The sequence below is a fragment of the Chenopodium album genome, chromosome 15 (assembly GCF_948465745.1).
Source record: "Chenopodium album chromosome 15, dcCheAlbu1.1, whole genome shotgun sequence".
NCBI classification, from domain to species: Eukaryota; Viridiplantae; Streptophyta; class Magnoliopsida; order Caryophyllales; family Amaranthaceae; genus Chenopodium; species Chenopodium album.
The window spans coordinates 14139872-14167755 of NC_137848.1; the positions used below are offsets into that span (position 1 = coordinate 14139872).

Below are 27884 nucleotides of genomic sequence, written 5' to 3' on the forward strand. Positions count from 1 at the left end.
CGTCAATACAGTCAACGTGGTGGTGACCAAGAAACAGGTAATAGTAAACAAATATTGTTTTAAAAATTAAATGTATTTCATCTTATAGCTTTACTAATAATTGACTTTTAATTATGTGTAGCAGATCCGTGTGACATTAGTCAGTGCAGGTATTTGCACCAGCTTCTGGGCCCGATGTTGCCGTACATCACATCTTGGAAGGATGTCATCGGTGATGGGAACTGTGGCTTTCGTTGTGTGGCCGACTTCTTCTTTGGTGATCAGGCGCAATGGTTTAACGCTCGGGAAACAATAGCGAATGAGATCGTCGGTCATCCTGAGTTGTACGAACGGATTTACGGGATTGGACGACTATGGATGAACATAGAGCGTATTCGATGGGATGGTGGGGCCGTTGGGGAGCTGCATTGAATGGTAACAATTCAAGATTTATTTCCTATTGCTACTTGGTTCAACGCAAGGGTGATTTGTCTCGGTGTAGGCCTAGTACCAACTTGCTACTACCCGGCATCACAGTGTTACCGCTGAGGGCACGAAACGGGGTCTGGACACCAAGTCGAGAGTTCGTGAATGCTACAATTGGTGGACCACATTTTATCCGTCTTGACCTTGCACCTAATTCACCTCTCCCACCAATCGCAAGTTGGTGGACTGAGCACCACGAGGCTAGTGTTGATGGATGGGATCAACAATATGAAGGTAGAAGGAACACGTGAGATGCATTAGTTAGGTAGTTTGTAATGTACTTTCACTAAGTTTGAACAATTGTAGATATGTTTAATTTTAAATGTGACTTTTAATGTACTTTCACTAAGTTAGTTAAGATCTTACATTACATGCGACAAAATAAAAAAATTAAAGTGTCCAGTTCTTACATTACAAGACGAATAAAAAAGAAATATAAAGCAGTTCAAACAAGTAATAAAAACCACTAACACGACTAAAAAGCAATCTATAGCCCCATTTTTTACTTCCAATAAAATACAAGTTGCTCAATCATTGTCCTAGTTTCACGCAACATGTGAGGATACTCAACCAGTGCTCTTTGGTGAATCTCCATGGACCGACTCATCTACTGCAAATCAGACAACAACATATTATATAAACAACAATTATTAGAAGTCATTCTTAATAGTATAATAAACACAAAAACTTACATAATCAGTGTTAGTCCGCTTTGGTAGGTTGCTTGTAACTTCTGGACCTGGAGATACCTGAAGGTGAGAAAACCTATACAACCACTGCATGTAACCAAGTGCAACAGTAGGAGCTCCAGCACTAAGTCTGGTGAGGGCACCTAAAACTAAACTAAAAGATACCCCAGGGACAAACCTCTTCCACAACATATGTCATCTCAGTCGGGAAGTCTACCCGGTACATCTTCAAGTTAGTCGGCCTCTTGGCCTTCTCTGGCCTGATAATGTCACGTGGAATGCCTTGCACAAACCCAAGATGTCAAACCACTCTATCAGGCATGTACGGCTCAATGATGTTACGGTACTGGATACAGCCAATGAATAAAGTGGAGGGCACTCCTAGTGCAGGATCAACTCCGTACGGTAGCCAGTTCACCTCAAGGTCAGTCAGCGCATCAAGTCTAGTACGAAAAGATAATAGGCGCTCCAAGTTTTTACTAGGACATCCCCATCCAACATCCCAAGCAGATGCACGAGGGATATTAAGGTCCCTCGTCAAGGTACCCTGCTGAGGCCGAAAGCACGGAAAGTACTCGTAAATCCAAGCTTGCAAAAGCATGAGACAACCAGCGATTGAATCAGCATCTTTCCGTAAGGCCGTACCCAATTGTCGGTACAAGTACGCTAGAGCAGCTGCACCCCAAGAGTACTCATTAATAGGGGTATCTCTAACACATAGCTCGTGGAGGAAGGAAGGATGTGTACGGTTACCACTTTTGTCTAAAAATAGTGTACCTCGAAGAAGTAACCACAAGTACGCAGTATAATGGACACTAAAGTGCCTCTGAGCCTCCAACGTCGAGTCAAAAATCTTATTAGTCAACAACCCACAACCCTGCCAAATCGTCTTGGTGCCGCAAATCTCAGTCAACTCATCCGGAGTCATATCCATGATAACCGAGCACGCGTCCCGTAAGACGTCCCTGCTAGACGTAGTGGTAACCATCTTACCATCGACACGTAGCCCAAGAATGTTGTGCACATCGTGCAACATGATCGTGATCTCCCCAAATGGCATATGAAATGTGTTTGTATCTGGCTGCCATCTCTCAACAAAAGCAGAAATTAACGGCCAATCAAGTTTTTTAAACATCAGCCCGGGCAAGTGAGACAACTAACGGCCATCAATCAATTCAAGATTCTCCACTGATTGACGACCTCGCCACTGATCCAATTCAGAACATAACTTTGACCTACTCAAACACCGCAAAACATTTCGCTCCTGCTCGACCCATATATATGACGCCATGTGACCACCAAAACTAGGGATAACAGTCCCATCCTTGGGACCACCTGGCATCGGCTGCTGCACTAACCATGTCTCTGCAGAGCTGGTAGTAGGCTGACTCGATTGACCACCAACAAATCTCCCATGCTGACCCCTATATACCATAAGATAATCCTGAGGGTCCGATTCTTCATCCCGATCACCGGCATGACTAACCAAGTCTTCGTCCTCCTCATCAGATGTAGGTAGTCCACCTGGAGAATACATGGATCGGCTACTGTCTGACTGATGGTCTCCAGACCAACCACTATGAGACCCATGTTGCTACTCGTGCTGAAGCGGTGACCCGGTCATTACTAAACGAGATGTCTATCTCCTAACAAACGTATTCAAACGTCGTGATATTGCATGAGGAGCACCATAACCCTCGATCTACATTAAATAAGTACAAAATCAAATATTAGTAATAATTACAAAAAAAATGCTATTTCATTAAAGTTGGAAAATAAATATTCATATTTAAATAAATAGTCATACAAACACTATCACCAAAAATAATTATAATAACAAAACACATATTTTCCAATGTACTAATATCAACTAATAATAACAATTACAATAATAATAATAATAATAATAATAATAATAATAATAACAACAACATCAACATCAACGATATCCCAAAAAAACAACAATAATGAAAATTACAATAATCATACTAATCATGTTTTTTAACCATAACAACAAAAACAACAATAAAAATAATCATAATAACAACAACAATAACCATAATCACAAAAATCATACTAACACATTAGCAATAACATAATACTACTATTACTATTACTACTACTACTACTAATAATAATAATAATAATAATAATAATAACACTAATATAAACTAATAATAACAACAATAATAATAAAAATAACAAAAATCATACTAATAATAATAATAATAATAATTGTACTAATAATAACAATAATCATAATAACAACAACAACAACAACAACAACAAAAATAAAAAAATAAAAAAAATAACAACAACAACTATAATCATAATAACAATAATAATAATAACAACACTAATATCAACTAATAGTAACAATAATAATAATAAAAATAAAAATAATAATAGTACTAATAATAACAATAACCATAATAATAACAACAACAAAAACAAAATCCAAAAAAAAAAAAAACAACAATAATCAAAATAACAATAATAATAATAACCACTCTAATAATAACAATAATAAAAATAAAAATAATACTAATCATATATTTTTAACCATAATCATAATTTAAAATAATATTATTCACAAACAAAAATTAAAAAAAAATAATCGGAAAACCCAGGCTTTCGCCCAGATTTTCCGGACAAACCTGGGAGGATCCACTAGAAATTTCCGGATCCTCCTAGGTTTTTCCGGAAATTTTAGGCGGATCCCAACTTCCGCCTAAAATTTTCGGAAAAACCTAGGAGGATCCTCCCAGGTTTGTCTAGAAAATCTGGGCAGATGTTGTGGGTTCCGATTTTATTTATTTATTTTTTTAAAAAATTACCTGCTCGCCGCCGCCACCAACACCTTCACTGCCGGGCAAGTTCCTTCCTCGGTAAGTCACCCTTATGCGCCGCGGATCAGTCATCCCTTTGCGTAGGTGGTTGTAGGTAGTTGTTGATGAAGGTGGTTTTGTTTTGTTTGATTTTTTTTTTTAAAAAAAAATTCAGATTTTAATTTTTAAAATTTTTAGAGAGTTAGAGAGATAAAATGAGAGTGAATGAGTTTAGAGAGTGAAAATGTGAGTCGTTGAGTGAAAATTCCGTATTTATATGCTAGGGGTAAAAATGGAATTTGCTTTAAAAAATGCGAGTGTTCCCTTGTAAAATGGGAGCGATGTTTAACAACACACAAATTTTTCTGGCCATTACAGCCTAAAGCAACAGCAACACATCATAGTAGCAAGATCTCAAACTAAAATTAAGCTAAAATCTAATTAAAAACCTAATTTACACAAAATAAGATAAATTACACCAATGAATCTCATAGGATGTTATACGAAGAAATTAAGTTGAATTTGAACATATTTACCCAAAACTAGGCCCGCTAATCTCTCTCCTCCTCCTATACTCAACAGTTAACACAAACCCAAACAATATGCAATATATATACACTGGAATTCATATCCAACAAGCCACAACCTCAACAAAACCTTCGTTTTCTCTTCATCGCTTAAGATCATAATAATAATGGCAACAAATACAAAATTAGAATCGTGAAATTCAAATGGAACAAGCCACAAACTGAAATTAAAATCGAAACTCAGAAAATTCGAATCGGAAAATTAGTTTGATTTTAAAAAAAAAACTTAGAAAATACAAAATTAAACATAAATATAGAACCACGAAATAACATTATAGCTCAAAAACAACAATATGAAGAAATTAATTTGAAAATAAATTCACGCTAAAATAAAGAAAATTAATCAGATAACGTAAAAATGATCTAATTAGAGAAATCAAAATCGATTTACTTACTTGATACTAGATCGTAGACGATAATGATAACGAATTTGATGAAGAATCAAAGCTATTACATTATTGTGATTTGAAGTAGCATGAAATTAGAAGAAGAATCGAGAAATTAGGAAAGAGAAAAGAGAGGAGAGAGAAAATAACGCATGAAAATGGAGGAGAGAGAAAGTAAAGACTTTTGTGGGTAATTGACAGAAAATAAACCCCACCGTAAAATTTGATGAATACGTGGTAGATTAAAATCTACGATCAAGATCTTATGTTTTCAGTTTAAAGGTTGTTTTCACATGATTCATTCCCTATATATATATATATATATATATATATATATAGAAGAAATAAGGATTTAACCTTAGCACTTCGTCCATTACTCTCTCCTCTCCTTCTTCCTCTCTACTAAACCCTAGCCTCCACTGTTGTTTTTTTAAAGGGATCGGGCTTCTAACCTATCAGGTTTAACCGGTGGAAAGCCTCAATCCTTATTTACTTAAAAGTTTTTTTTTTAGGTTTATAATAATGCTTCCTCTTTTTGGGAAGAACTTTTCTCCCTCGAAAGAAAATGTTTTTTTTACCTCCTTCGAAAGAAAGGGTCTCCTTCGAAAGATAAGAGTTTTTCGACCTCTTTCGAAAGACGAGGTTTTTCTCCTCTTTTCGGGGGAGAATTGTCTTAGGTATGAATCCGTGATATTAGATCTAACAAGTTAGTAGCCCGGACGTTGTCTCGGGTTGCTACTTTTGTTATTGTGTAGTTGGGGGATTTTTTTTTAGGATTAAAATCTAAAATTGATATTGTTGAATGTTTTTTTTTTTTTAGAAATTAAATCATGTGCGTGGTTTACACTTATGTACATTTCTTTTTCATTTTTATAACATGCTTGATAATGGGCTAAGATGGTTAAATAACCAACTTAATTTGTTATAAGTGGTTGGGTGTTTGAATCCCCTTAACCTTATATATTTATATGACCTAATGTAGTTAAGCTTTCGAATACAATCAGATGAATCAGAAGAAAAACACCTCACGATTACAAAAGATCGTTAAATTTATTTGTTAAAGTCAAATCTCTTTTGTAGATGTCTTATGAATTTATTAATGATTTTTTTTTACTATTCTTAAAAAAAAAAAAAAAAAAAGAACCCGAACTAGCAACTAACCCAATGAAAACCCAAAACCAATAAAATCAACATAATACATTATTGACTTGATCCATACTGACCCGTAACCTGATCTTATTTGACTTATCATTGTTAATTGGATTTGTCATTCACCAAATTCGAAACTTACATAAAACCAGATGATAACTCGATTTAATTAGGAGTTGTTTGGTTGACAACATAAAGGCCTTGTTTGGTTGACATGGGAATTAAATTCCCATAGGAAATTGCATTTCATGGGAAGTTATTTCCTTCATGAAATTCCTAGGAATTTCCTAAATTTGTTTGGTTGGCAATGTGGGAATTTAGAAATCCCATGAATTTTGATTGACCTAGGGGGGCTAGGTAATTCACTTCCCTTCACTTCCCTTGTTTTGTGGGAAGTTGAAATTCCCATGAATTTCCACTTCCCCCATTTTTGCTTTTTTTTGTGTCAACCAAATAACTCCTCAATTTCTCAAATCCCATGAATTTCCACTTCCCTCATTTTATGTTGTCAACCAAACAACTCGTAGGTGACATGACGTGGTTTACGTGGCACAAAGACATTCTTAATAACGCCTTTTAATAGATTAGTATAGATGATTACTATTGAATCGAGTTAATAGAAAACAGTAATTCACAATTTAGATCGAAAATTAGGTAAAACGCTTAAACACATGTAGCGATTTAACCCTAAAACTACTAAACCACAAATGATACCATATATCCATATGGATAAACATAGCATGGTACTCCAGGGGGTCAAATATTAGCTTTTTAATTAAAAAAATCCTTCCTCTATTTTTGTTCTCCTGCTCTTCTCTTTATCTTACTTTTTTTAAAAAAATTCTTCATATAATCACTCTATTTTAAGAAATTTTTTGAATTGAAGACCTAATTGTTCAAATTACCAAAATCAGAAAAATTAAAACCCTAAAAATCAAATTGAGTGTTAGCAATTTGAATGAAGATGATTTTATTTAAAGAAGAGAAAAAGAATCGAACAAATTTATGAGAATTTTCAGAAGAAATTTTACGTGGAAATTAATTTACTTGAAAATTAATTGAGCTCATTTTTTCGGAGAGGGATATTAACATATTGTTCTGTAAAAATAACATACATTTGAAAATGACAAAAAGTTGAAGCAAAATAACAGAAAGTTCAAGTAAGATAACACAGTAATCTTTTAGCAAAATAACAAATGATTTCAGTGAAATAACACAAGGTTTGTGTGAAATAACACAAGTTTATAGTAAAATAACACGGGCTGAGGTCTCCACAAAATAACACTATAATTTATCAAAATAACACATGGTTTATGTAAAGTAACACAATGTTTTAGGAAAATAACATAAGGTTATTTTAGCAAACAACAACACAAGATTTGCGTAAAATAACATAATGTTTTAGCAAAACTACATAGTATTTTAATTAGTAAAATAACATAAAGTTTTCATAAAATAATACAACGTTTTGGAAAATTCAAAAATAACATAGATTCGATTGAATCAAATCAAATTAACATATTTAGTTCAAATTAGCAGTATCATTTTTAATTAATTAAATTAAAAACAAAACAAATTAAATATACTCCCTCCGTGTTTTTTTAAGTGTTACAATTTGACCGGCACATAGTTTTAGGCAATTTAATTGACTTAAATAAAATAAGAGGTAAGTGGGGTAGATGGAGCATCAAAAAATTGTAAAAGAAAAATAGTGGGGTTAATAGTTTATTGGAAAGTAATGAATGTGAGAGGAGATATATAATAAAAAAAGTAGTTGTGGGTTTGGGTGGGGACCATAAGAGGAGAGAGATATAATATTTTAATATAGTTTTTTGCCAAAAAAGGAAGTGTAACACTTATTAAAACACGGCCGGATTTGGTAAGTGTAATGCTTAAAAAAACACGGAGGGAGTACTTACTTTGTTTTGCTCATTCTTGTTCATGATTGTCGTTTCTTTATATTTTTCATGAATATAAACCATTTTTTATGTAGTGAAATTGATTTTCAACTTTGATTGAGCAATTTTGTGCTTCTTTGAGTGGTTAAAATAATAATCAAAAGAAATTTTGTGGTTTTTGTTGAGAAGAATGAAGGATTTGATTATGTTAAAATGGTGGGTTGAGAAATTAGAGAGAGAAAAGGTGGGGAGAGAGAAAGTGGAGAGAGAAATGAAATTGAAATTTTGCTTATTTTAGGTTTATATTCATTTATATACTCTCACAGCTTTTTATGTTATTTTGTTTTAAAGATATGTTATTTCATTTAATATGTTGGAGTACCATGAGCATGGTACTCCAGTAGTACCTAATACTAATTGGCAAAATCACGTCATTTAATTACGACTTTGTTCCCCTCACCCCTTAAAAAAATTAAGTATTTTCCGCGCTCTTATGACACCATCACACACATACTCATTAGTCATTACCGGAAAACCCTGTCTTCTCTTCGCACCACTGTAACATCTGAGTAGCAAAGGAGAGAGAAAAATGGTGAAGGTACATCGGAAATCAGGTTAAACGCTTAAACACATGTAGCGATTTAACCCTAAAACTACTAAGGGGTCGTTTGGTTGGGGTTAATCATCAAAGGGGATGGGAATCAACTGCCCTCATTCCCTTTGTTGTTGTTTGTTAGACCATTTCTCCCATTCCCTTTACCCTCTTCATTCCCCCAAATCCTTCTAAGTTCATTCCCCACCCCCCTAGGTATTTCCATTCCCATTCCCTAGCCACCACCATACCACCACATCACCACCTTCCTACCTACATACACCACCGACAACGGCAACTGCTGACACCGGAAAATCACCCACCGCACTGCCGCTCCTCCCCAGACAGTCGCTGCACCGCCTCCGCCCCTCCCTTGCCCGTCGCCGCCCTTCCACTTGCCCCCCAAATCTGCCCCTCCCCCGTAAAACATCCCACAACCCCCCGTAAAACCCTACAAACGCTTCTCCCTCACCTTAAAACCGTCAGCCGCCTCTCCCACCACCCTCGAAGGTAGGGTGGCTAGGGTTTCGAGGGTAGGGGATGGCTGGCCGATGGGTTTTACGGGGAGGGAGAAGAGTTTTTAGGGTTTTTCTTGATAAGGGAGGTTTTTCGAGGAGGGATGAGCCTCATTATGGCCAGTGAGGCGCGGGGGAAGGCCGGCGAGGGGCGGGAAAGTGCCGGCGAGGGGTTTGGTGGCTGGAAAAGGTGGAAAATTAACGAAATGTGTGGTTGTGTGGTGGTTGTGGTGTGGTGGTGGGATTGTTTTCCTTTGTTCCTTTGTTTTTAAAACAAACAACAAAGCAAAAATAAGGTATTTTCATTCCATTCTATTTATTCATATCATTCCGATTATCCCGTGCGAACCAAACGGCCCCTAAGCCACAATCGATACCATGTGTCCATATGGACAAAAAGTGCAAAATCACGTCATTTAATTACGACTTTGTTCCCTCACCCTCTTGAAAAAGTTAAGTATTTTCCGCGCTATTGGGACAATCACACACATACTCATTACCGGAAAACCTGTCTTCTTTTCGCACCACTGTAACATCTGAGTAGCAGAGGAGAGAGAAAAATGGTGAAGGTACGTATGAACACGGCCGATGTGGCCGCCGAAGTGAAATGCCTTCGAAACTTGATTGGTATGCGATGTTCCAATGTCTACGACATCTCTCCTAAGGTAATCTTTCTTCATTCCCAAATCAATTTCAATTCACTGTTCTTCAATATGTTAGTTTCATCAAGAATTTGCTTGTATTTTTCAATTGCAGACTTACATGTTCAAGTTGATGAATAGTAGTGGAATTACAGAATCTGGGGAGAGTGAGAAGGTTTTGTTGTTGATTGAAAGTGGTGTTAGGTTGCATACAACTGAATATGTCCGGTAATATGAACACCGCCTCGTGATTGAGTTTTTGGTTTTATGAGGGTTTTGCCCCATTTTTATTGACATATTTTTTTTGCCCAATTGGATTTTTGTAGGGATAAGAGTAATACACCATCTGGGTTTACTCTAAAATTGAGGAAGCATATTCGTACTAAAAGGCTTGAAGATGTCAGGCAGCTTGGGTATGATAGGGTAAGGTGTTTTGTTGCTTCATTTATGTATGTGATTGTGTTTGAATGGATTGTTTTCAGTTTGAGTAATTCTAAGTTTTTCGTCGAGATAGATAAAACAAGCATTTCTTGATTTTGAGCTTATAATTGATAGGGTATGATAGGGTTTATGTATGTAATTGTGTTTGAATGGATTTTTTTCAGTTTGATTGATCCTAAGTTTTTCGCCGAGATAGATAAAACAAGCATTTCTTGGTTTTGAGCTTATAATTGAAGTTGTTGAATATACAGTGAAGTAGGTTAATGTGTCCTGTATTTGTGCAAGACTAATTTCAATCGACAATTAGGTTAAACCTCGCTGCCTCCTTGTTTTTTGGTTGATTATATGCTCTTTTATTTATGTTTTTTTGTGCTGCCAGATTATTGTTTTCCAGTTTGGATTGGGTGCCCATGCGTACTACGTCATATTGGAGCTTTATGCTCAAGGAAACATTATTCTTACTGATCCAGATTACACTGTCTTAACTCTTCTTCGGTCTCATAGGTAAGTCACTCTTGTGTTCATTACTATCTGTATCTGCATATTTTAGGTATTTTGAGATCTAAAAAATAGTAAAGCCTATCTGAATAAATAATGGTGCAGTTCGGTGTGAAATATAGAATCATAGAGAAAGAAATCAACCCACTAATCTTGAAAGCTGTACTCATTCCTCTGACTAAATTTATACTAGATTGATTAGTGGGTATGAATGGTGTTGGGAAATACTTATGTTTCATGTGTCATCTTTGGTTGTAGAATGTTAAATCTTTTTAAATTCTTGTAACCTTTTCATTGAGACAATGTGAGTGTTCTCTTGGCAAACTATGTTCTCCAATGATTATGATTATGTCAGTTGCCGTAGTTGATAAATTGCCTTTTTTTTTCCCTTGTGTATTGAAGGTGACTCCGCTATGCACAATGGCTTACCTTTAACGTGAAAGTTATAGGTTATAATATGTGCATGGACCATAGTGACAACTCGACAAGTAACCTGCTTGATTTAATAATTGATGGAGGTTTTTGTGATGCAATTACATTACTGGATACCATTGTTATTGAAGTCCCTAGAGATTTCTAATCGAATTGATAAAATTTAAGAAAACATAACAACCTCTTCGAACATGAGCTATTATATCTTATGTTGTTATTTAAGTACTCGTATTAAACTAGGAGATATATCTTCCTTCAAAAAAAAAAAAAAAAAGGAGATATATCTCTTTATTTCAAAGAGATGGTGAAAGATAATGCTAATCAGTTCTGGATGTTTTCTTGACTTGTTAGTTTTCTCTCTCTAATTTTCTATATATTTTTAAAGATTTGTGGTGCCCATCCCAGTTCAGGACTCTGATTTTTAAACACTATAATTCATTCTTCGGTGCACTTGTAAACAAAGCAACATATTTTTAGGGTATAGCTTCCCCTTGTCAAGGTTTTGAATTCCAAAATTTGACATTTTTGTATAACTGGACTCAAGTAATAGCTTATGAGCAATTGAACATTACTTGACTTTTCTTGATTTTGTCGATACATCATGATTGCTTGAAGACTACAGCCTTTTACCTTAGACCTCATTTTGTATATAAATGACACCCCCTTAAAACACCCTTCCCTTTAACCGATTCTCTGTTCTGCTACTGAGCTATTAATAATTCAACAGAGATGATGATAAAGGTTTTGCGATCATGTCGCGGCACAGATACCCAATTGAATCGTGTCGTAAATTTGAACGAAGCTCCAGCATCAAGCTGAAGGAAGCTCTTGCAGCTTCATATGATCAGGGTGGTGAAGATGAGGAAATCAAAGCTGCCGATGATGGAAGCACAGTTTTGGACACATCAAAAGTAAAAAAAAGTGCTAAAAAGGGTGGAAAAGTTCCTGATTCGAACAAGACTGGAAATGATGGCTCTCGTGCAAAACAGCGAACTTTGAAGATAGTCCTTGGAGAGGGATTAGGTTATGGTCCTCAGCTGTCTGAACATATTATATTGGATGCAGGTTTGGCACCAAGCATGAAAATTTCTAAAGATAACAAGCTGGATGAGGATATAGTTGAAATTTTGGGCCAAGCTGTGAGCAGGTTTGAGGATTGGCTCGAGGATGTTATACATGGAAGTAAAGTTCCTGAAGGATACATATTAATGCAAGCAATGAAACCAGGGGGAAAGGACTGTGTTATCTCAAAGCCAGAGAGTTCCAGCAAGGTGGTCCAATAGTTTTATTCATTTGGTTGATGTATTGACTCTTTTGTATTTTTACTATTGATAAAAACTAACTCGTTAAATTTTTATTTGTAGTGTTTAGGATTTCTATCATCTTTTTAAAATGTACAATTTATTCACATGTGACATTTACTTCTCTTTTGTTCTTTTGTATGCAGATATATGATGAATATTGCCCTATTTTACTAAATCAATTCAAATCACGGGATTGTTTGAAGTTTGAAACATTTGATGCAGCTTTGGATGAATTCTACAGTAAGATTGAGAGTCAGAGATCTGAGCAGCAGCAAAAAGCAAAAGAAGGATCTGCTATGCAAAAGCTCGATAAAATACGCATGGATCAGGTGTATATTTATTTCTGTACATGCTGTCTATACTTACAAGATGGTAATATTGATTTTGTTTTATGTGGAGAGCCTTATTGTTCAAAACCTTTTTCATTTGTCATGTTAAGGATAGTCAGACCCTTAGTTCCCAAGGATAGTAACTGCAGGAGAGCAGGACAGGAAGGTGTGGTTGAAATCAGATTTATTAATCTTGCATTGAATTTCTCACTTATTTTGTGTATATGATATTGTTTTATGTTCTAAGAAGTATGAGTGGAGTCTTATGGATGGAGGTCTTCTTCTTCCTGCTGAAAATAATTGATTATTTGCTTCCAGCTCATGACCTGTTTTTGAACTTGATCAGTGGAATTTTTTAAGCATAAAATACTTAAGGAGATATGAAGTACTCTTAAGAGAAATAGAGATGAGAAATTCTCTGACTTATGCATCTATTGCATAGTTGACACTTGATATGTTCAATTGTTTATGTTCTGAAGTCCAGTTTAAAAAACACTCTATGTTAGTTTTTCTTTCTCTCTCATTAAATCTGACATACCAGTCATTTAGATTATGTTATTCACCTGTTCTATGTTTGCTGGAGCTAAGAACTGCTGGCTTACTTTTGTAGGAAAATCGTGTGGTCACTTTGAGAAAAGAAGTCGAGCATTCTGTTAGAATGGCACAATTGATTGAATATAACTTGGAGGATGTTGATGCTGCTATCTTGGCTGTCCGTGTTGCTCTAGCAAATGGTATGAATTGGGAAGATCTTGCACGTATGGTGAAGCAAGAAAAAAAATCTGGAAATCCAGTGGCTGGTTTAATTGACAAGCTCTATTTGGAAAAGAACTGCATGACGCTTCTGTTGAGCAATAATCTTGATGAGATGGATGATGATGAAAAGACACTTCCAGCAGATAAGGTAAAATAAGTTACTATATATTTCAAGATTGTTTGCATGCCAAAATTATCTCGTGTTTTTTTAATGATTTGGGTGATGGTTTTGTGTACAGAAGTACAAATTTATTTTGATTTTGGAGGATCTTCGTTAAGGGTCATAGGGTCCCAGCCCTCCATATTTTTTTTTGAGCTGTTCGATTGATATAAAGAATTTTTATTGCTTAAATATGGACAGTAGTGTTTGAAAAAGCGCCCCTAAGGCGTGCCTAGGCACTGAGGCGCAAGGCGTTAGGGGTCATGCACTTTTTGTGGTCTAGCAGAAGCGATTTTGATGAAACACAGCTAAAGTGCAGCAAGGCGCATTGAGGAGCACCCCCAAGGCGCACAAAATGTTTTTTCGGATAGATAGAAAATGTTTTTTCATTTAGTATCTATTGAAGGATAGAAAATGTTTTTTCACAATAATTTAATATTTACAATTCTAACTAGAGGTTGAAGGTTCGAACCCTGACCCCCGTACTTTTTTGGTCAAAATGACCTGCCACTCTTGGCATTTGACCGCAAGGGATGGAGGAGGAAGATTTTTGTGGATGACTATACGGAATAATCACTTTTGGTTCATGTAGCCCACCCCACTTATGGGATTAAGGCTTTGATGATTGATTGATCCGCCACTCTTATGTAAAGCAAGTACTAAGTTTCATGTTGGTTCTTGATTTTTGGTTTTGACATCACTTTTCACCAAACTAATTTACTTCAGTTAGTATTTTCTTCCCAGGTCCTAGTATGTTTTTAAAACACCAAGTCCCTTTTCTTTTTCTCATCTTTCTCTTTTCCAGGTAGAAGTTGATTTATCCCTCTCAGCGCATGGTAATGCTCGTCGGTGGTATGACATGAAGAAAAAGCAAGAGAACAAACAGGACAAGACTATTACTGCTCATGAAAAGGCTTTTAAAGCAGCTGAGAGAAAAACACGTCTCCAGCTCTCAAAGGTAGGTACCTGAAAAATGGTTAATGTTGCAAGTCCTCTATCATAATGTTCATTTAGTATCTAATTATAATCTTATTATTTCTGGATTATCAGGAAAAAGCAGTCGCCACAATATCTCATATGCGTAAAGTCCATTGGTTTGAGAAATTCAATTGGTTCATTAGCAGTGAAAACTATTTGGTTATCAGTGGACGTGATGCTCAGCAAAATGAGATGATTGTTAAGCGTTATATGTCAAAAGGGGATTTGTAAGTATTAATTCTAATATTAGCTTGATTTGCATTGCAAAATGTGACAGAAGTTTGGCTGCTGGTTATACTTTTTGCTTTCTCAATTCCTTCACATCCTTGAATGGCTTGTGATCATTTGTGAAATGTCAATGACCTTAATGTCGTAAAAAAATCATCCAATAGAATATTTAAATTATTTTTATTTTCTCCCTGACTCAATTTACTTTGTTGCTTTTTTTTTTTTTTTTTTTTTTTTTTTTGGTAGGAAAACATGTTAGTTTAGCTTTGCTATTGTTCTTACTCTTAATAAGATCATTTGTGCATGATAAATGTATAATAAACCATGATTATTGTGTCTAAAACTCATTTTACGCATGAACTTAGTGGTTTTTCTATTGCTGTCTTTAACAAAAAATTTCATGTGTCCCGAATTAAATGATATGCAAGCGATAACTTTGACCGTTGATTCCTCTGTCCCAAAAGTAAACATTCTCACTACGATATTTGGATCTCCCATATGAAATCCTTTTTTTTCTTTTAAGAGAATAATTATGGCTTATATGAGTTATATCTTACCCTTTTTTTTCTTTTTTTTCCTCACTTCATCAATCAAGACTTTTCCTCTTTTTAATCACTCCTACTTTTATTTTGTCCCCTTCAATTCCATGTTTTACATCTACATTCAACCACTTATATTAAAAGCCATGCCAGTCAACTAATCAACTATGAAGTTATCTTGGGCATGGGGGTGTTTAATTTCTAGTGAGAAGGGATAGTCAGAAAAAAGTAAACAAATACACCATGATTTTCGTATCTGCTGAGAAATAAAAAGTTGTGTCAGTGTCAGTGAGTAACATTTTAAAGAGAGAGTAATTTTTATATTAAAGTGTGAGGAAAAGTAGATGTGGTCTCATTCTTAAATAATTTAGATGTGTGTAAACTTGATTGGGACAACCTACAATAGAAAGCATGTACACCTTTGTGTGATGATGTATAGTTCAAGACAAATGAAAAGAAGGGAAAACCTTATTGGTGTCTTTGAATATTGGAACCCATATTTTTATCTAAAAGTACATTTGTGTGGATGAATGCTTTCTTGAGTGTATAAAAGCATGCTTTGCTATTTTTATCCCCTTTAATTGCACTGATATTGCCTGTTAAGATAATTTGAGCATTAATATATCATAATTTTGGAACAGGTATGTGCATGCTGATATGCATGGAGCTTCAAGTACTATAATAAAGAATCACAAGCCGGAGCAGCCAGTCCCCCCCTTGACATTGAATCAAGCTGGAAGTTATACTGTAAGTTGATCTATCAGTTAAGATTTTTGCATGTACTGATTACTTTATATATGTAAACTTGGATTCATTATCATCTTCTCTTTTTCAAAGGTTTGCCTCAGTAAGGCATGGGACTCAAAAATTGTTACTAGTGCTTGGTGGGTCTACCCTCACCAAGTCAGTAAATCTGCTCCAACGGGAGAATATCTTACAGTGGGAAGTTTCATGATACGTGGAAAGAAGAATTTTCTTCCTCCCCATCCTCTTATAATGGGTTTTGGTATGTTGTTCCGTGTGGATGAAAGTTCTTTAGGATTGCATTTAAATGAAAGACGAGTTAGAGGTGAGGATGAGGCATCAAATGCTCTCCAAGAAAATGGGAACGTGGAAATATCTGACTCTGATTCAGATAGTGAAGCTACAGAGGGCAATATAGAGAAAGATAATGATAGGAGCATAACTTCATCAACAGAAATTCATTCAGAGCTCTTAGAAGGATCATTGAGCCATAGTTCTGCTCAAGATGACAGTATCTCCTATCCCAAAGCAGAAGTTCTAGAAGAATCTGGAATTAAGAGTAATTCTCCTTCTCCAGTACATGATTCCAAAGGAAAGAAAAATTCTGCTGTTTCAGGTGAACTTGAGGATCTCATTGATAGAGCTCTTGAGCTTGGATCTGGTGCTGTCTCTGGTAGAAGTTATGAACAGACTTTGCAACTTACTAAGTCTGAAGAATTAAAAACTCAAGAGAAAACAGTATCTATCAAAGAGAAACCCCATATATCCAAAGCTGAGAGGAGGAAATTAAAGAAAGGCCAGAAAATTGATGTTGAACAGGCAATTGATGTGCAAGGAGAAGTAGATGAAGGTCATTCTTCAACCATTAAGTCTGAGAACAAAAATTTATCTGCTGCTGGTGGGAAAATTGCTCGTGGTAAGAGGGGTAAGCTCAAAAAGATGAAGGAGAAATATGCAGACCAGGATGAGGAAGAAAGGAGCATTCGGATGACTCTACTTGCAGTAAGTTGCATAAATTTATCGGTATTATTCTGTAGTTGCATTGGTAGATATGACACTATTGTACTTTGTGCCCTAAATTTGTGTGGTATGTTAATCATTTTGTGAAGAAGCTCGCTTGTTGACAAGCTATTTCTTACCTAATTCAAGTTAAAAGAAAAGATGCTTAAATGTGAATCTTTGAAAGCCTTACAGATTGGTGACTTTTTGATTGAAGTTCATGAGACTTTTGTGTAACCAAACTGATCTATCAGTATCTGTCTCTTTTGCTTTTCTGATAGATATAGTGCTATTTATTGTTGTTTTATTTTAGTTTATATATCTTTATATGTAAGAATTGTGTTTTTCCCCCTCTTTGGTGCCTAGTTATAGCCTATTTTTGCCTTTAATATGTTAGGCACTATTGATGGTCATGCTTTAAAATTTTACTGAACGTATCTGTTTGTGCTATCATTTTTACACCAGTAGATTACTTGTGCATAGGCTTCATCATGACACTTGTTTGTAATCTTAAAATGTAGTTATATCATATATCAACTTGAAGGTACCTCCTATCCAAATTTGAATTTAAGTTTTTTCCCTCCCAATTTAGTGTTTTAGATACCCATCATACCAAACCTTTTCTACTATAATTATCTTTATTGAGATGCTCAAAGGGAATTTGGGATGTTAAACTAAGTTATACGGATTACTGTGATTTGAGAAAGAAATCATCTTACTTTACTAGAACATTGATTGATCGTTTGGTTGCAAACTGGGAGATCTTGGATATTACTGTGATAATCACTTGTTTACCCTTTGGTTGAGGTCTTACGTTCCAAATCTATGGCTTCTAGATGAGAAGTGATCATTCACTTGCCTGATATCTGTTACCCTTTGTTTTAGTTCTAGGCCATATTTTGAATTGATTACCAATTACTTCTTGGTATCTTATGGCATATTAGTTTCAAATGGAGAGAGAAATGATAGAAAGAATTGGACTACTACTATATCATTCTTCCATTAGATGGGTGGTAAATTCTACAATTTTTTTTTTTGAGGTTTCAAGTCTTGGCACACTTGTTTCTCTTTACAAGTTACATGGTAAAGATTATTGGGAGCACTGGTAATCACCTTGATAAACACAGGTTGTTTATTCGGTGGCATAGTGTAATATTTTGGTGTAAAACCGCTTGTAGTGTTAGCAGTTTTACCTATAAACTGTGCAATATTACGTGATTTAATTACAAGTTTGGCACTTCATTTACATTCCGAGTTTGGCACTTTTGTGGCAAGGATTCCTGAAAAAAATGTATATTTGATACGAAATATAATAGTGTATATTCTTTGATTATTTTTCTTATATTCACTTTTCATGGAATTTCAGTCCGCTGGAAAGGCATTGGATGACAAGAATGAAAATGATGCCCAAGATCAAAATGTGGCAACTAGCACAGGAAAGGAACTTCATGGAGGTATGTCTTTACCGGTTTGATTTTATATGTGTCAGATGTTACCCAGCTGTCTGAAATGCTGTTGATACTATACTACAATAAATCAAATGTTTATTTTTTATTTCATTATTAGAAGAGAACGTATGCATCAACAGCATTCAGGGAGTACTAAATGGATCACATGCAGTAATTAATTAGAAGAATCCTTTGCATCTTAATTCAGTTCCTTGGGATCCCCGACGGAGTAACTCTTGATTTCGTGGAAGTGTCATGTAGCTATAGCAGTTTAGCCACAAGGACAAAGTATAATTTACCCTATCCAATAGGAAATGCCTTGATAAGATGGCTCCCACTACAACACGCAAATTCTGTTCTGATCACATACCTAAAAATTGCCGTAAAAATATTGTGCCACAGCAATTTCTTCCTTTTCACTCCACAGTCCATACCAATCTATTCTTCTACTAATCTAGAATGAAAAGGAAGAGTGTTGGGGGGGAGGGAGATTCGCCTTGCACTGCAAACAACCTCCGTTCGAAGATAGCGACACTTGATAATGAAGAATGACATGCTAGTAAGCCTCACTGGTATCCAGATTGGCCTTTGCTTTTGGAGCATAATTAATTTAGTAAATATAGCGTTAATCTATCCCGGTGCCAAAGCACCAAGGCCACCAACAAATGCTCTCACCTAGGTGGAACCTGTAGCCTTTCAAGTGAAACAGAGTTGCTGAGGTATAATTAGACTATAAAAAGAAGGCACACATGAAAAGGTTCCTGACCAATCATCCATCTTCACCCTAGAAACTTCCACTTTAGATTATTGATCCTTTAGTTTAATCTTTAAAGTGAACTACTTTGTCTTCTTGTCATTGGGGGCCTCCATAAGTGAAAAATCCAAGCATGACATTGAAAAACGACACAGGAGCACGATGAAGCAGTTTTGCTTATTAACTACTCCATCCACCCAAATTTTTCAGTCATATATACTATTCTTAGATGTCTAGAAATAACTGTAATTTCCAAAAATAATTTTTGTTTGTGATTGCATTTCTTAACTTACCACTGCTTGATTAGTAACAGGGAGAGGATAGTTATTATACTATTATAGGGTCAATTGTAAAATTATGTTGTATCCGTACTTCTCTAGTTATGAAGGTTTTTAGGAAAATGTGACAACTAATTACAGACAGAGGGAGTTATTATTTAGGATTATCGGCTGTTGTTACTAGTGAGCAAATGAAGCAGGTATGGGACCAGTTTCCTATCTTTATTTATAAAGTATTCTGGGTGCGTGCCTAAAGAGATTATTAGATTTGGAGAAGAAAAAAAGTTTTTTTTTTTTTCATTAAAAGTTGAAAAATGGGAATATCAATCATGAGGACAAGGCTATTATTAACCCAGTTTTTTATTTTTATTTTTGGAACCTCCCCAATCAGCCAGATAACTCTTGATAGCCCATGGCCCCAAGCCACCTTAGCCCATAGTAATGCTATGTTATTGACCTTATTCCACAATAAATTAGGAGACAAAGCAACTCGTGAAGTCGTGAGGATATCTGGGAGTTTTGTTCTAATTACATGCACCACATAATTTCCATTAAATCATTGTGCCATAAGAAATTCTTCTTCTTCTCCTTAACAAGCCCCTCAATTAAATTCACCTCTAAAGAGAGATTCTTTATCCGCTTATCATGTGGTGGCTTTCAAAAATGTAACTCCCTTGATTTATCATAATAGTAAAAATCGTGGGCATATAATCAATGGAGATTATATATACCCTTGATTTATCATCTGTCACTTTTAGTTGCAACACTTGAAAATATATATACATTTTTCATTTTTTTTATAATTGATCTTTATTTTTATTGACTTTTTTTGTTGGGCAAAATAGTCATGTGGGATCTTATTAGATTCATCTCGATTTATATATATGTTTTAAATATCGAATCTTTAGATTTTTTACATGTCTATAATGTGAGATAAAAGACATTGAAATTATGTATTGACAAGCGTGAAAGTTAAAATGTCGCAACTAAAAGTTAACGAAGAAAGTTTCAAAAGAAAAATGTCTAATTAGGTGATGAGGTAATTAAATTCGGTGGATTTGTATGTGTGTGTTCTTTTTTTTATGAAAATAGTAACAAAGTGGATTATATCCAGCTTATTCCCCCACCCCTTGAAGAGGACTATTATCATGTTAAATAGTTTTGCCTTCTAACGTTAGAAGAAAAATAACTTGGGCGATGGAAGTTGGAAGGGAAGGAAGACTAAAGAAGCTAAGAGAAATAAATGTGGGAAGCATAAAAGTTAATACGACATAAATGGGTATATTGGTAAATAAACATTTTTAGGGGTAAAAAAGTCACCACACTATTCATAAGAGTTCTTTTGAACTATTTATAAGATAGGGGAAAAAAAAAAAAAAAAAAAAAAAAAAAAATCGCCTATTTATAAGTTATAACACTCTTGCAATACTCTTATAACTTGAAATCCACTGTGACAAGGCAACAAGGCAACTGGGTGTTAATTACCATATTACGTTTGTGAACTATATATGATTAGATAGGTATCCACGAAGAATTGACTGATTTATTCTTATGTTACAGGCTCAGAAGATGTTCTGAAACTATGCTATAAGTGTAAGAAACCTGGTCATCTCTCTCGTGAATGCCCAGAGCAGTCCGAAGGTATATCACGTGACCATAAGAATGGGAAGCTTGAGAATCCTGATGGAGATGCAGCTATTGCTGCTTCTGAGGTGGAAGAGTTGGCAATGGAGGAGGATGATATACATGAGATAGGTGAAGAAGAAAAAGGGAAGCTTAATGATGTGGATTATTTGACTGGTAACCCACTACCGAATGATGTTCTTTTATATGCTGTGCCTGTCTGTGGTCCATATAATGCATTGCAAACGTACAAATACCGAGTGAAGATAGTTCCCGGCACAGCAAAGAAAGGAAAAGGTATTCAGACCATCTTCATTCCATTGTTTATTCTAATTGATTTGATATGCTCACCTTTAAACATCCATTAAGTAACTGAAAGCGCAGCTCATTTAAGTGATCAAGTCTTTCAGGTTTATATAATTTATATAAACCTTTCAGGTTAAGAAGCCAATTTAAGTGAAAACAGTTCATTCCACTTGCCTTACAAAAGTGAACAATATGGTACATTTACCAATATCTTTTATGGAGTAGTGTTAAAAGAAGTTTTAGGACATATGTCTATGTAAGTGTTTTTCTAGCCACTGTAATTTGGAATCTAAAAGATATTTTAACACGTGAACAGAAACTACCATTTGGAAAAATTGTATGATTTTCATATGATAGCACAACTTTTTCTCTTTGATGGAAGCCTTCAACCATATATGCTGTTGTGGACAAACTTTTTCATTGACATTAGTGGATTTAGTTAACAGGAATTTCTTTGAACTTGATGAAATAGTTTTATTGGATCAGATGAATGTAGGATATGTTAGATCAATTATGAATTTATCACCTCTCTAAGATCTGATGTACATCTGTCTCTTTTTTTTTTTTAGCTGCAAAAACTGCGATGAATTTGTTTAATTACATGCCTGAAGCATCTGGCCGAGAGAAGGAGCTCATGAAAGCATGTACTGACCCTGAACTGGTAGCGGCTATGATTGGAAACTCAAAGATTACTGCTGCGGGCTTAAGTCAATTGAAGCAGAAGCAAAAGAAAGGAAAGAAGGCTGCTAGCAAAGCTGGAGGCTAGCTCCATCTGTCTAAATCTGGAGATTACTGCTGAGGCTGTCCCACAATGGCCACAGGAATCTTGTTTTGTACAGAAAGCTACTTTTTAGTTTTGCTGTCATAGAATTTACTCCTGCCTTTTAACAGCCATTCCACAGGGTTGAGAAATTAACTATACAAACTCGGAAATTCTTACATCAACTTCGTGTATAATCATAGAGGATCCCTTTTGGAGCTTTACTTGAACTTTGTTGAGCCTGCAACACAACCGGGCATTCAGTGAAAATTTTGAAAGGATAGAATCAGCAAGACGATGGGAATATGGTATAGTAATATAGAAATTATACAAGGATACAGGATTTTGGAACTTGATGGAGCACCCTAAGACATAAATAAGAGCCTACTACTACGTAACAAAATGTAAATGCGGGAGTCACGATTGTTCTATGTCGGCAATTCAGCAAATTCTAAAACTTTGTTGAAACTTGAAACTAACCAACTCCAGCTCTTTCATAGTAAGTTGAACTTCAACTTCATTAATAGCAACTAGCTTCGTCAAGTTGGTAGCAAATTATGAAAAGTTTTTGGCATATTTATTGAACAATTGATTGCTTTTTGAAGAGTTTGAATCGAAGATTTAGTAAGAATTAGCGAGTGATTGTTGAGAAATAATTTTTCGATATTGGTTCATAAATTCATCAATTAATTAAGTTCTAAACCTTTGGCACCAATGAGAGTGTTCCATTGGTAAAATTTAAACGGGCAGAATAGTTGAAATTTCTACATCTTCAAATTGAAGATTCTACATGGGACAAACAAAAAGGAGCGAAAGGAGTATATTAATTAATATGAATAATTACACATCTTGAAGCCCAAGAACTTCTTGGGTGATGTAGCTAATTTAAATCTACAAAAGATTGTGATGTTTTTCTCATATTTTGCTGGATATAGAAGATCAACTATTGAGGGAAGTCATAGATGAGAACTGCAAAGATCTTACTATATCTAGTGGGTGATGGTTCAAATTTGTCCCTTCATACTCTCTCTAGAGAAGGGCCATCCATCGAACATATTTTAAGAACAAAATATCTAGCAGTAAACATGTACCAAAACGATATTACTAGCTGCATTTATACTATAACATAAACAGTAAGTATATTTGCAGAACAGTAAGATAAAACTACCGGCCAGATGAGATGATTGGACAGATTTCATTACAAGTGTAAAGAATATGAAGCCAGTAATTATAATTACAAACTAAGATACAGAATTCAAAATTGACAGGCCAAAGATGGACAAATATTTTCAGGATTCATCAGCGGGCGGAACAGCACTCAAATCTAGCCCCTCTGCTGGCAAATCTGAAGTTAGAGGGCCTAAGATTCCATCTGAGCTGAGAGTGAGACCACTCTGCAAGTTTAACAGGTTATATAGTAAGATCACTGTACACCAGGAGCACTATGTTTATGTAGTTCTGATTAAAAACATTGCAATTGATGTTAAGATTAAAAAAATGCAAGGTAATACCTCAGGCTGGAATCTAAGCATGTCAGCACGAGCCATAGCTTCTGCTTGTGCAATTCTTTGTCTGAATGTTTGAGCCATCTCTTCAGCCTGGTTATATTGACATAAATGATTGTAAGTTTGATGGAGTTCAAAAATTTCACATTTTTCCATTAACAATAAACTCAGAAAAAACAAAGGAACTATTTATTCTAGTATCTCTAGGTTCAACCTTTCAGCTTCAAGAACTTTAAATCACAAACATGATTCTTAAAAACAATTAGATACCAAAACAACACATTAAGAAGTTCCTCATCCTTTCCCTCCACAAAGATTCATTTGAGAGGACCTCTTAGGTGAAAAGAGAACAAAGTTCAAAGTCGACATATAGTAAGCAGCAAGATCTAGTGACATAGGTATCCATAGCAAAATAGTAAGTGGCTGAAAGAGGATGTATTCTGACATCTAGATGATGTGGCAACCATCAAGGGATAGATGAAAGGAAGGAAACCCATACTTCCCCACTTGAATCGTTGTCATATTGCCTAAGAGCACATGCTCCCAGGAGCACCTAATACAGAGTAGGTTCTTGGTATTTGTCAACTCCACACTACATACTACATATTATTGATCTATCCCATCATAGTGGCATGTTGAAAGAACTGGATGATTCATAGGAGTAGAAAAGGGGATAAATTACCTTCTCGAAGACGAGCTTTGGATTACGAATCATGTCACCAGGAGTAGGCTCCAACTTCTTTGTGGACAGACTCACCCTACCTCTTTCACGGTCATGGCTCAAAATCATGACCTACATTATTCAAGCATTTAATCATATTCCTGTATTAAAAGGCTAATTCATTTTAAATGATAGATATATTAGTAGTACCTTCAATGTGTCACCAGGTTGTAGGACTGTTGCAATATCCGAAACACGATCGTGACTAATTTGACTAACATGCAAAAGGCCATTGATTCCACCAATATCAATAAAGGCACCGTAAGGTTTAAGAGATTGAACGGTTCCGGTGACAACTGATCCAATACCAAGCTGTGCCTGGCTGTCAGCCATGGCCTTTCGGTTACTCATTACCAGCCTGGATTGTTCCTCATCAACCTCGACAAATTTTAAAGGGATCTCTTTCTCAAGAAGTTCTTCTGCAGTAGATTTCTGTACAAAAACATGACAACATATTATTGATGCTTCAGTAATGCTCAAATAGCAGCAAAAGAGTTCCAATTAAAAGTCAGAAAGGTGAAATTTACAAGGGAAGGGGGAAGAAAGCAAGATGGAAGAAACTAACAGTTGATATTTGTGAAAAGGGAACAAAGCCACGAAGGCCCTCCACCAGAGCCACAACTCCACCTTTGTTCGCTCCAACAATCTGACATGAAGAAAGCAAACTATGAGCTATTACTAAATAGGTTAAACATATAAATTATCTCTTTCAACATTCAGCACATCAAGAATCTCAAGATTTAAGCTGTGTTTGGAGAACAGCATGAAAAGTCAATCTAAAACAATAAGAATAATATGTGAATGATCTGCAACACTATGAGTTATCAGGCTCAGAGAACTCCATTGGAATGCTCACAGTCACTCCATTTAATCCAAGTAAGGTATTGCTCAAAATGTTACCAAAAGACTTTGGATTATATGTCAGAAAGATGATACCAACCTTCCCCTTAACTACAACATCCTCAGCTTGCAACTGCCTACACCTTTCCCATGCAAGCTCATACTGGATTTGTCGCAAACTCAAGATTAAGCTATCATCAGCTTCATTTTCACCAATGATTACAAATTCTTCTCGTACTCCTGGGAGTATCCCAGCTTCCTCCACGTGTTTTATTCTGTGAATACAGGCCTCTTGGAGAGGCAAGTATGCTGAAGATTTTGCAGTTATATCGACTAATGCCCCATTGGCATCTGTGCAGAATACTGTACCCTTGACCTGAGGTGAAGAAAAGAAAGAAAATGTGACATTTTGGGGCGAATAAAAAATAGAGCAGGGCATATGAAACTGTAAAAGAAAAAACATAAGCAGAGAGGTGAATGAATAATATCTGTCCCAATTCCCAAATGCAAGTCAGATGAAAAACTATTACTGATGATATAAACTGCCTTGTCAATTATTTTGTTCTTAGAAGTCAGAGAAATATATGAAATGCATGTTAAGCATAAAAATTCCAATGCCACCATATTTTTTTGTGTGCATATAAAGCACAACAATTAAATATTTTGGAAAAGTGGAGACAAATGGACCAATGATATCAGCAAAGGTTAAATATTTGGGCATTACTATACAAAAATTATAATGAACAAGTTTAGACGTAGATATAAGACATGAACTTCACAAGAACTCCAGTCCATTAAAATCTCCTCAAGTCTTTATTGTCTATGCTCCATAGTAGATTTTAATCTCACATATAAACTTTGTTAGTTAAGTGGACATCAAAAGTGATCCCACAAAACAGGATACATTTTAATAATTTTTATACTAAGCTTTAATTATAATTTTGCAGAGAATAAATTTGAATGTGAAACTATCACAAAAGTCTTAGCCATCTAGATTTGCATTTGGTAAGAAGAACTCTACAAGACTCATCTGCTTTACTGCTTATAACACTTATAACTTAACCAGTTCATATAAGGTAAATGACTCTGCGATTATCTAGAAGCTGGGAATGATCTGCCAAAGTTCAAAACAGATACATTCTTAAAGGAATTTAGTCTTTCCCCTCATATAGTTTACATTAATTCTAGCCAGATAAGGATTTCTAATACGACAAACGTTGATCAACACCTTCTCACCATCAAAGCCAATTTACTGCATTAAATAACATTTAAGCTTCCACTTTCGACATCAAAGACCAAAGCCAATGAAATATACAGCTTAGCATACAATAAACAGGCACAAACAGCATTGCTAATTACAGTACTTCTAACTAGCTTAATTAGTATATACTTATTTCCAAAAGGCAAACGTTGAACAATTCGGTTTGACACTCTCTATCCATCAAAGCTATAATACTCCAGCACAAAACATTTAAGGTTACAATATCGACATTAAGGTCTGAAACTAATCAAAATCTCACATCTTAGCTGAATTTCTAACTACAGTAATTCTAGTTGGCTTTGTACTCATTTCAAAGGCAAAAGTTGAAACAATTCACTTCGACACCTTCTCTCCATCAAAGCTATATAATACTCCATCATACAATTTTTAAGCTTCCATTTTCGACATAAAGTCCGAAACCAATCAAACTCACAACTTAGCATAAAACCATCCACAAACAGAATTGCTAATCACAGAATTATAGCATTATCCCACCCAACAAAACACAAGGCTATCAATCAATTTTTTTGTTTCCAATCACCTAATTACAACCTAAAACAAAATTGGAGAATATGTAATCTCAAAACATACAGTATAATCAAGCATATATAATCAATACCATGAAACAAATTAAATTCCAAGAAATACCCATCAAATAAAATCAATAAAATCACCCATAAAATCATCGAAAATTGCAAAAAGAGGAAGAAAAAGAATAATTACCCTAGTACCCAGTTCAGAATTGAAGTCATACTTATCAAGAGCAGTATGAAAATCATCAATGGTGAAGGAAACACCTTCCATGGGAGCAGTACGACATCGTTCATAAGCATCTTCAAAGAGCTGTTTAAGCTTCTGTCTCTCTCTAGTCTGAGCATTGTTAACAGCAACAGCTGATACAATTGGGGAGAATCGAGGCTTAAGAGTGTGTTTGGATGAAAAGGGTTTTGAAAGGTTGGAATTTGAGAGTGGTGGGCATCTTAATCCTCCTGCTAATTGCTGTGTTAAAGCCGCCATTGTTATTGCTCTTTTGAGCTTCTTCTTCCTCCTCTTCTTCCTCTGATACTGTTGCTGTTGTTGAGATACGCAGATAAGGGAGTGGGAGAGAAGATGGGGTTGATATGGTAAGCCCAGAAGATAGATGGATGTTGAGAGATTTTTCTGGGTTTAGATTGGGCTATTAATGTGTACAAGTTTGGGTTATGGATTCATGGACTTATGGTGTTAGGA

The 27884-nt window shown here is 35.4% G+C and overlaps 2 protein-coding genes across 2 annotated transcripts; one reads left to right on the plus strand and one right to left on the minus strand.

The window, feature by feature from the left end:
• The first annotated feature begins 9584 nt into the window (after positions 1–9584).
• LOC145582992 (uncharacterized) lies at positions 9585–22891 on the plus strand. The gene is made up of 14 exons (XM_081640084.1): positions 9585–9774; positions 9866–9978; positions 10077–10173; positions 10571–10695; positions 11849–12392; positions 12569–12754; positions 13365–13658; positions 14476–14628; positions 14721–14875; positions 16057–16162; positions 16253–17161; positions 18525–18612; positions 21199–21558; positions 22137–22891. Exons 1-14 carry the CDS (start codon positions 9670–9672, stop codon positions 22331–22333), a joined length of 3432 nt encoding a protein of 1143 aa, XP_081496210.1. The 5' UTR covers positions 9585–9669; the 3' UTR covers positions 22334–22891.
• A 580-nt stretch (positions 22892–23471) lies between these two features.
• Positions 23472–27754, minus strand: LOC145582994 (small ribosomal subunit protein bS1c). The gene is made up of 7 exons (XM_081640085.1): positions 27378–27754; positions 25494–25769; positions 25119–25199; positions 24704–24985; positions 24515–24625; positions 23839–23925; positions 23472–23721 (listed from the first exon to the last, which is right to left on the minus strand). The coding sequence occupies exons 1-7, from the start codon at positions 27669–27671 to the stop codon at positions 23617–23619; spliced, it is 1236 nt and encodes a 411-aa protein (XP_081496211.1). The 5' UTR covers positions 27672–27754; the 3' UTR covers positions 23472–23616.
• Positions 27755–27884: the final 130 nt, after the last annotated feature.